Source organism: Labrus bergylta, chromosome 8 (genome assembly GCF_963930695.1).
Source record: "Labrus bergylta chromosome 8, fLabBer1.1, whole genome shotgun sequence".
NCBI lineage: Eukaryota > Metazoa > Chordata > Actinopteri > Labriformes > Labridae > Labrus > Labrus bergylta.
The window spans coordinates 32,503,895-32,515,069 of NC_089202.1; the positions used below are offsets into that span (position 1 = coordinate 32,503,895).

The following is an 11,175-nucleotide window of genomic DNA, read 5'->3' on the forward strand; positions in this document are numbered from 1 at the left end:
CTCTGGTCTCAGCTAGTCATGCTGGCTATCATGGGTTTTGTTCATTATTACCGACTATTGTAGAGAGAATAAAGCACAAAACAAGTTTACTGTCATTTGGGAATTTATATAAATATTTATATAAATGATGAAAAATGATATCGTTTGAAGTTCTGTGATCACTGATGACGCTCATCAAACATATTGAGGAGCTCAGTCTGAGTTTAAAAACAGTGTTTATGTCTCATCATGATGTGTTTTTACTCGTCCTTTGTAAAGTTATCATGGAGAAACTACATTTCTTAATGTAGTCACTGGCTCCATTATGATGAAGTATCTTAAGACAGTTTGTGATAAAAGAAAAGAAAAGTCGTTTTAACAACTTTGAAAAAAAGACAAAAAGACAAAAAGTGTATTTCTCATTGATTTAATGAACAGATTATCAGGAAACAATACACACACATATGAAGCAACAAGCTAATATTTATTCTTTAGAAACATGAAATAAAGAGAGAGAGAAAGGTGCACAGTGAGAGCAGTATCACAGTAAAACCAGCAGCAGAGTCCCAGTGAGTCATTACTGGGAACACTGGTCTCTTCTCAGACTCTCTGAGACTGGAGCCTGGGCGCCCTGGGTGGCCTCACAGGTCACAGAGCCCACCTTCCTCCACTGGTCTGCAGAGAGCCTCAGGGTGCTGCTCCAGCTGTAGAGAGCGTCCTTCTCCAGCACCGCAGGGCTCCTGCTCTCCTCCCAGCTGCTGCTGCTGCTGCCGTCCACCTTCCAGGCCAGACTCCAGCCTGAGGGGAAGCCCTTGTTGGCCAGGCACATGAGCGTGGCCTTCCCCTGCTCCAGCTCCTCATTGGAGGGGGGCAGCACCGTCAGGGTGGGACGCACATCACCTATAGGAGACACCAATCAGATTAGAGGACAGGGAGCACACAGCTGTCACTCAAACACCACACCCTATAGGACACCTTTAATGTCTGAGAGTTGATTTTTCTTTTTTAGGAGTTTCTGTCAGATGTTTCTTTCTGCTCCACCGGTCACTCACTCACACATTGTTTCACTTCCCTTTAAGAAGCCTCTCATGCACATCAGCACACAGAGAGAGAATCACACAGAACGACCTGAAATATATTTAAACTACATCTGAATCCAATTTAAAACATTACAAACATTCCCCATCAAAATAATCCAAAAACGTTGCAACACATTATTAAAAACTATTTTTAGGACAAACAAACTAAAACAGAATCAACTGAACACAATCAAATGTTCTTCAAATGAATTCTAATCAGAAAAATAAGGTATCAGAAAAATACCTTAAAGAGTTGTCAGAAAATGAATCTGAGGAAAACATCTAAAACACCTCTCTTTGTTAAATATCAACTTGTTTATGTTTCAGTGTGACAGAAATCAAACTGTCCTGAGTGAACCATCACGGTAAAGCAGGACCGATAAAAACATGATAAGAGTTCATTAGAGTTAGAGTTTAACGATGACAAATAAACAGAGAGACAGCTGCTGAACACAAACACATGAAGATATATATTAGACATACATATAAATAATATCTGAATAAATCTACTTTGTAGTTTTGTCAGTGTTTGAATTGTAGTAGCACTGATTTGATATCTCTCTATGCTGATGATATCACACTTTATTTAACAGATTTACAATATTTCTTTGAGCTAAAACACATTCATTTAGATGTTTTCCTCTCTTTTCTATTGATAAACATAAACCACTAGACAATTTAAAGTCCTGGTCATTAACATTTTCAGTAAAAAAGCTGATTTGATGATTTTCATTCAGTTGTTTCAGTCATTAAGGCGTCCATATCGATTGTTAGAAAAACCTCATGAATAGAACATAATTTAGCAGCTGTCTTTGAGGTTGTCAAAGTGTGATTTATGTGGATCAAATATAAAAATCTGTATTTTAACATTAGGTTTAATATTCATACAGAAACTTACTTCCAACATCCAGTCTGGTTCCTCCACCAAAAGTCCACCACAGTGGTACAAAGTCATTGAGCGGCCGTACAAAAACCTCTCACTGTAGAGACACACGGCTCTCTGACTTTAACACACTGAACTCAAACTACCACAACTCCACATGTCACCTTACCATGAGAGTGAAAATCATCTATTTCCCAACAAATAAAAACTCTGGCTTCAAACATTTTACCTTCATTTAAATTCAGTCTGTGTTTCTGTTTTAAACTGAAATCCTTTAAAGTCAAATGTTGTCTTTATTCTTTCTAAAACAAACGATTTAAAAGTTAAAGGTCAGTATTTTCTTTTCCTCCAGGCTTGAATATGAAGACAAAAGACACCAGAATAACTTACTGATTGAATAAAAAGCTGAATATGTGACTTACTTCCAATATCCAGTCTGGTTCCTCCACCGAACGTGTACCACAGTGATACAAACTGATGGAGTCGTCGTACAAAAACCTCTCGCTGTAGAGACACACGGCTCTCTGACTCTGACACAAACACAGACACCTCAATGAGTCTCTGCCTGCAAGACCTCTGAGACCAAATGAAAACAGAATCTAAAAAGATTATAACAGATTAAAGAATGTCTTTCTTTGAGATATTTAAATCTTTGAATTATTTTTAAATCATTTTCTCAAGAATATTGTTAATTACAACTCCTGATTTATATCAGGATAAATGTTTCTAGAAGCATGAACATGAAATCATATTAAAGTTGTTTTGAAAGTTTTCTAATGAATTGTATAATGAATTGATTGATTGATAAACAGAGTAATGAGAGTGATCCCTGTTGGAGTCAGTCAGAACATTTCCATAGAGAGCCACTTTGCATCAGCAGCACCATGCTCCAGTGCTCTGGGAGACTTTATAGTCCTGACAGTTGAACACTGGATGACTGACAGCTGTCCTTCATCACAACAGAAATCCTCGTCCTCATCATCAAAAACATGACTTTGATGTGCGTCCTCATCTGGACTCTCCTCCTCTGCTGCTGCTTCACAGGTAAAGTCCAGAGAATCAAACTCCTCTCCTCTATGAACATCCGTCCCTCTGAAATGAAGCCCACTAAACCCTGATGCTGCTTTCTGTTTTTGTCTCTGTATCCTCAGAGTCCAGAGGACAGGTCACAGTGACTCAGCCTGCAGCAGTGAGCTCTGCTCTGGGAGCCTCCGTCTCCATCTCATGTAGAACCAGTCAGAATGTTTATGTCTATAACAGCTACCACTACTTAGCCTGGTACCAACAGAAAGATGGAGGAACTCCTAAACTGCTTATATACCGTGCTAGCACTCGAGCATCAGGGATTCCAGGTCGTTTTTCAGGCAGTGGATCAAACTCTGCCTTCACTCTGACCATCAGTGGAGTCCAGACTGAAGATGCAGCAGTTTATTTCTGCAAAGGAGAATTCGATGCAAGCAAGTATGATCTGTTCACACAGTGAAAAAGCGTCGTACAAAAACCTCCCTCAGTCAGACTGAACAGAAACTGAACTGACTGCTGCAGCTGGAAGTTTCTGCAGAGACTGACACACTTCACTGAGAACACACACACACACACACACACACACACACACACACACACACACACACACACACACACACACACACACACACACACTCTGTCATAGTAATTTCAAAGTTGGTCCAAATGTATCTCTACATACCCCTTTAAAGATCTAAACATGATCTAAAACTCTTAAAACATGCCATCAAGTGTCTAACATGACCTGAAACAACAGAAAGACAAAATAAATCATTAAACTATGTTCCTTGCTATTTTAATTCTTTTACATTTGAGCGCAGCATTCGACACAGTAGATCATGCCGTTTTAATTGAACGACTCGAGTCCTGGATTGGTGTCAAGGGCACTGCACTTAGTTTGCTTTTATTCCTATCTTTTAGACAAAACCTTTGTGATCACCATCGGTAACCACTCATCCTCCACCTCTTGTTTAACCTGTGGTGTCCCGCTAGGTTCAATTTTAGGTCCTCTTTTATTTTCCATTCATATGCTCCCACTTGGCAAAATTATTCATGGCCATAACCTTTCTTTTCAGTGCTTGCGGACGACACACAGATATACGTTCAGCTGAGGCCTGGTGACCAAGAAAGCCTAGTTGCTGTTTTTAACTGTCTCAGGGATATTAAATGTTGGATGGCCCAAAGTTTTTTTTTTTACAATCAGATGAGTCAAATTCAGAAATCATAGTCTTCAATTATCCACACCCAAACATCAGCCAGATAGAAAGTTCCCTAGATCCCCTCTCTGCTAACATCACACCCTCTGCAAGAAATTTAGGAGTGAATTTTTGATTCAGACCTCTCCTTCGAACAACACATCAAGAAGGTCATCCAGTCCTGTTTCATCCACATCAGAACCATTTCAAAAATCAAATCAATTCTCCCACCTGATGACCTGGAAAAAGTTATTCCCTCACTAATCTTTTTACTTGAGATGAGATGAGATGAGATGAGATTCAACTTTATTGTCATTACACATATACAAGTATAGAGTAACGAAATGAGGTTTGGCATCTCACCAGAAGTGCAAATAAGCAGAAAGTGCAAGAGTCTGTGCTATGTACAGTAATTACAAAATTTACAGATGTAGACTAAAAAAAGTGAATTATTAGGTATATATGGCTGGATTAATGGGATGCTATAAATATAAATAAATGCTGTAAATATAAGTGTATTCTTAGGATTATAATATACAGATTAAGGTGCAGTGAGCATGCTATACTAATAATATACAGATTAAGGTACTTCTCACTTTTAAAGCTCATCTTGGTCTTGCCCCAATTACATTGGCGAAATGTTAACCCACTACAAACCATCTCGTGACCTCAGATCCTCAGGCGGCGCCCTTCTGATCGTTCCAAAGTCGAGGCTCAAATCTAAAGGAGACTGAGCCTTTTGCGATCAGGACCCCTCGACTTTGAAACGACCTGCCTGAGGAGATAAGGAGAGCAGATTTGGTGACATCTTTTAAATCACTTCTTAAAACTCACTTTTACAGAATTGCTTTTATAGGATTTTACCTTTTAAAGATTTTTTAACCATTTCTTTTCTTTTTCATTCTGTTAGTGCCTGTGATGTGATGTCGTCTCCCACTTCTTTATTTTTATATTGTTTCCATCTTGTTGACTTTAAAAAAAAAAAATCCTTCATTGTATTGTTTTATAGCTTTAACTTTCTCTTGATACCTTTCTGTTGTATTTGTCTTATTCCTGTTATTTGCATTGATTGAGGGCAATATAACTCTCTTTAGAAGTGAAAAACAAACTTTTAGCACATCCTTAAAAGAAAGTATTTGTGCAGGATGTCTGAACAGCAGGTGGAGGACTTATCTCAAATCAACGATGAGTACAGTGAATGAGAAGTGAAGTAGAATCAGTCATTTGTCTTTGTGGTCATGAACAAATTAGTAAAACAGATATTGGAACTATAATAAAACCTCACAATGACCTTGTATGCTGATGATGCTCTGCAGTTGGTTTCTAATGAAGTAAAAACTTCTCATATTCAAATTTGTTTTCAGAACATTGTGATATTATCAACTCAAAATCAGCCATTTTCTCAGAACATTTCCATAGAGAGCCACTTTGCATCAGCAGCACCATGCTCCAGTGCTCTGGGAGACTTTATAGTCCTGACAGTTGAACACTGGATGACTGACAGCTGTCCTTCATCACAACAGAAATCCTCGTCCTCATCATCAAAAACATGACTTTGATGTGCGTCCTCATCTGGACTCTCCTCCTCTGCTGCTGCTTCACAGGTAAAGTCCAGAGAATCAAACTCCTCTCCTCTATGAACATCCGTCCCTCTGAAATGAAGCCCACTAAACCCTGATGCTGCTTTCTGTTTTTGTCTCTGTATCCTCAGAGTCCAGAGGACAGGTCACAGTGACTCAGCCTGCAGCAGTGAGCTCTGCTCTGGGAGCCTCCGTCTCCATCTCATGTAGAACCAGTCAGAATGTTTATTATAGCAGCCCATACCACCGTTTAGCCTGGTACCAACAGAAAGATGGAGGAACTCCTAAACTCCTCATTTACTTAGCTAGCACTCGAGCATCAGGGATTCCAGATCGTTTTTCAGGCAGTGGATCAAACTCTGCCTTCACTCTGACCATCAGTGGAGTCCAGACTGAAGATGCAGCAGTTTACTACTGTCAGAGTTATCACTACATCAGCAGTCTGTATGTGTTCACACAGTGAAAAAGCGTCGTACAAAAACCTCCCTCAGTCAGACTGAACAGAAACTGAACTGACTGCTGCAGCTGGAAGTTTCTGCAGAGACTGACACACTTCACTGAGGACACACACACACACACACACACACACACACACACACACACACACACACACACACACACACACACAGACACACACACAGACACACAGACACACAGACACACACACACACACACACACACACACACACACACACACACTCACACACACACACACACACGCACACACACACACACACACACACACACACACACACACCATGTAACTTTCACAGAGGGAGAATTAAAATCGGCTCCTGTTAGATGCCATCCTGATCTGTAACACGTCCTCCTCATCCTCTTCTCCTTCAGACCCTAATCTGATCAATCATCAAATCAGACGTTTTGCTTTCACTCCTCTTTTATTGAACAGACTGTTTCATCAACACCTGCAGTTCACAGAAGAACACCACTTCCATCAAAGACCAGAATAAACACACCATCTTTTAAACATCAAACATTTTTAGCCCACTTCTCCCCCCTCTTTACTCACCATGATGGTGACGTATCATTGCCGTCTTGGTTAGGACACATTAGTTGCACATTACTGCCACCTTGTGGTTGTGGACTGTTGATTGAGAAGTATTAATGCACTTATTCAAATAGGATGAAAGGGGAGAAATATGTGGAATGATAAACAGAATCAAGATGAAATCAAACTCTCTCTATGTGATCTGTTCATGATAGATATTAAAACAGTTATGTCACACATCTTTTCATAGTGTCGGCACATTCTTCCAACTTAAACTGAACTATTTTTTGACAAGGTTACCAATTATCCATGGCGTTAAAAACAGTGGAGAGCAATAGACAAATCATCCCACAAGTAAGTAGAATTATTTAAAGGTAGAATATTCTGTATAATCCACTTCACCACATGTTCCTCTAACTCTAACATGTGTCTCTAGTCCGTCTACAAACCCCCCAATGATAAGAAAAGTCCATCCTCTCCGTCTTCTCCCTGCTCCACTTTTCAGAAAATGTGTGCTCAAACAAGCCGTTTGGAGATTTTCCCTTCATGACATCACAAAGGGCAGTAGCCCCTCCCCCAGGTGGGTGACACTCCCACAGCTCGGTGTTTGTTCTGCCCTCTGAGTCTGCCTTCTCACCGTAAACAATAGGACATGGAGCGAGAAAGCACCGAGTACACCCAAGCCTTTCCAGAGAGGGGGCGTGGTCAGACACAGCTCATTTACATATTTAAAGGTACAGACACAGAAACAGCCTGTTCTGAGCAGGGCTGAAATAGAGGGGTTTATAGACATGATCAAATACAGGATCAGAGTGGATTTAGAACAAGAAACTTCACACACATGTTTTGGTGAGTTCTGGGAATTATTTAGACTGAAGAAGAGGAGGAGAATATGTGAACTTAAAAGAGGATGTTGGCTTTTGGGGGAGCATAAAGTAAGACTTGAAACAGGTACCAATATTGTTTGACTTTTTTTTGGCAGGTGGGCTTTCTGTGCCTTTATTGTAGAGACAGGAAAGTGGATAAAGTCGGAAATCAGGGACACAATATGATGGAAAGGAGCCACATGTTGGCTTCGAACCTGGGCCGTACATGGGGCGAGCGCACTAACCACTACGCCAGCTGTGCCCAATTTTGTTTGATTTTTACTGATAACTTATCCAAGTAAAAAATTGTGTTTTCATGACAACCAAACTAGGACTTCAGGTTCCGGTTCAGGAGACTGTATCTGTGGGCAGATTTGTTTTGCAGCCAGCAAAGCGACGTCCATCATGACAGACAATATGAAACAGATGTAACAAGAAACAACACAATGAAGAGAAGGACAACAATTTAAATTGTATTTATTGAATTAGGACATTGCACATGAATCAGCAAATCCCATCAAAGTCAATATGCCAGAATTAGCACAAAAGCTACATTTCATCTGTAGTCCCTGAAGGCAGGTACGAACAAAAAACACAAAATACATTTACAATTACAGGACAGCAAACAAAAGAACTCACAGACAATTTTACAAACAAAAGTGGACATGATTGTGAGATAAGAAATAACAGACCAACATGATAAAAAAGCCTATAAAATATATTAATAAAGAACATAAAAATAATAAAAGTACTTAAGGTTTCACCAATCAGGGCTGATAAGAGAAATAAATATCAGCCAATAAGATCAATAAAAAATCAGAATTAAACATTTGAATTAAGCAACACTCGTATGATGAAGATCAACTTCATGAACTTTTTAAGACCAACATGATTCAGCTTGGAGCCTCCAGCAGGGTCATCAAAGGTCACAAGCTGAAACGTGTCATATTAACTTAATAAGATAAGACAAGATAAGATAGATAAGATGAACTGTATTGTCCCAGTGGGAAATTTGCCTTGGACTTCATCAAATTGATCTTCGTACTACAAGTGCTGCTGGAGCCTTTTACCCTCTCCAAGCCTTTCAGCTGAACTGTAGGTATGATTCTCTGCCAATCACAGACACACACAGAGGCAGACTGACAGACAGACTATAAGAAATCTGTTTTTAAAGGGATCAGCAGAATGGACGGGGATGAGCACATTCTGACATAAAGCAGCTAAGTGAGAAGACAGCTGGTTTCCCATCAGTTTAAAATGTCGACATCATTAAATTGTATAGACCTAATCTGTGTAAGCGGACTTCAGGTTTTAAAACAGCTTCCAGCAGTCTGTGTTGTCTCTCATTTTCCTCTTTTGATCGACAGATTTCCTCCTCATATTCTGCTATGGTTCTTTCAAACAGATCAAATATCTCTTCAGCAGCAGCAGTCAGTCTCTGGTTGATGAAAGATCTCAGTGTTTTAGCTTTAGACATTTTCATCTGCAGGGACTCTGCAGATCACATGGAGTTTGGAAGTTCATTCCACCACCGGGGGGCGACAGAGGAGAAGAGTCTAGTCAGAGACTTAGGACCCTGTTGTGAAGGTTGGATCAGACGCCTTTCATTGGCAGAGCGTAGTGGGGGGGAGGGAGTGTAGACCTGGATCAGAGAGTTAAAGTAAGGAGGAGACGTTTCTGTGTCTGTTTTGTAAGTGAGCAGCAGAGTTTTAAATTTGATGTGAGCAGTAACTGGGAGCCAGTGTGAGGAGATGAACAGAGGAGTGACATGTGCTCTTTTAGGAAGGTTGAAGACCAGTCGTGCTGCTGCATTTTGTATCATCTGCAGAGGTTTGATAGTGACTGTAGGAAGACCTGCCAGTAGAGACATCACAAGAGCCTGTACCAGGAGCTGTGTAGTTCTGACAGGTAAGGTCTGAACTTCCTGATGTTGTTCAGGGCAAATCGACTCCATTTGTTGGTCTTAAGAGCTTTAAGCTCATATTATGCAACATTTAGGGTTGTTCTAAGACTTCTGTCTGTCCTGCTGTCTCCCTCCCTCTCATTGGGCCTCATTCACTAATATGTGTGTAGAAATGTTCTCACTCTGCGCATTAAATAAGTGCATACGGAAAATCACCGTCAGATTCATGACACGTGCGTAGCAGCATATTCTGTTCTCACCACCAGGCGTATGTTAGTGAATCAGAATCATTCTGAATCAACAGGCGCGTGCCCGCAACCTGCAATCAGCATACTGCCACGCCCCCATCTCTCCATATAAGGACATCCGATTGGTGTATCAGGACGAGAGCGGAGAGGCGGAGACACGGAGAAGTTTTTAGGAGATGGCCCCAAAAGGTGAAAAAGATGGTTGTGTCTGGGGGTTTAGATGATGTTACAGTGAATTACAGAGTGTCAGCAGTACGTGTATTGGCAGACAGAATCAGCTGATCAGTCATTCATCACACTCTTCAAACGTTCTGATGGTCTGATGCTCTCTCTTCTGAAGGCACCAGCTGCTATTTGTTTCAGTAAGGCTGATCTTTACACTTTCTTAGACGTAAATTATAATCATGTATGTTCCCTGCATGCTCTTAAATAGTCTCAGATTAATCAGCTGGTTTTGGTAACAGATGTGATCTTTCGTGGCACTATTGGTGGGAGAGATCGATAATTAGACTGAAGATTTTAGATTAAAGGATGAAAAGGCATACATTTAATTATTCATTAATACTACATTTAGTCAATGCTTCAGTTAATTCACGTTTTCAATATTTTTTTAAATATATATATTTATAAAGGCTATATTTTTTTACTGAATGTATTTTTAATGTCTTGCATTTAGACTAGTTGAAAGATTTATGTTAACATTTTCTGAGAAAGCTGGTCAATCATTTGTGCGTACGCATGGTCTGAGGAGGTTCTGTGTTTGTTCGCAGAGTAAGAACAAATTCAAATAAGAATATATTGATGAATCCCAGATTTGTACTTCAAACGTTCGTACGCACAGTTTAAGCACATATTTGTGCGTACACACTGTTAGTGAATGAGGCCCATTGTGTGTCTCTTGTGTGTCTATGGATTTCTGTCCGTCTTATTTTGAACAACTCTTTGACTTTAAACCCAGACTGTCCTCTGCAAGCACAACTACCTCTCTACATGGGGAGCGGAGCAGCTAGACCACCGATGCTCCAACACTTAGTTTTTAATCCCAGCTAATGTTCCCTTGGTAAACAACATAACAGAAAAATGAACACAAACTATGGTAAATGCATAACTATATCACATAATGTGAAAAGTTTAAAATCCTGTCTTCATGTTTTCCAGCACTGCACCACGATTCACTTTTGTAAACTCAAGAATTCTTCTATCACTGCTTCAAAATATTGATGCAGAAAATAGTTTTCTAAAACTGTCTTTAAAGTCCCTGTAAACCAAAAAAAAACAAAAAAGTTTTTTAGTGTTTTATACAGAAGAAGAATGTATTATGAACCTCCAGGCCAAATTTCAGCAACGAAAAAGACCTATAAGTTTATAAAATGAAGCTTCAAAATCATGAAAAATGTAGCTGTTCTCTC

General features: G+C 39.8%; 1 gene segment (V, D, J or C); it reads right to left on the reverse strand.

Annotated features, from left to right (window-relative positions):
* Window positions 1-390: 390 nt before the first annotated feature.
* LOC136179798 (Ig kappa-b4 chain C region-like) lies at window positions 391-2,128 on the reverse strand. The segment is given in 3 exon segments: window positions 391-879; window positions 1,957-2,032; window positions 2,111-2,128. Coding segments are annotated over 3 exon segments (417 nt in total).
* Window positions 2,129-11,175: the final 9,047 nt, after the last annotated feature.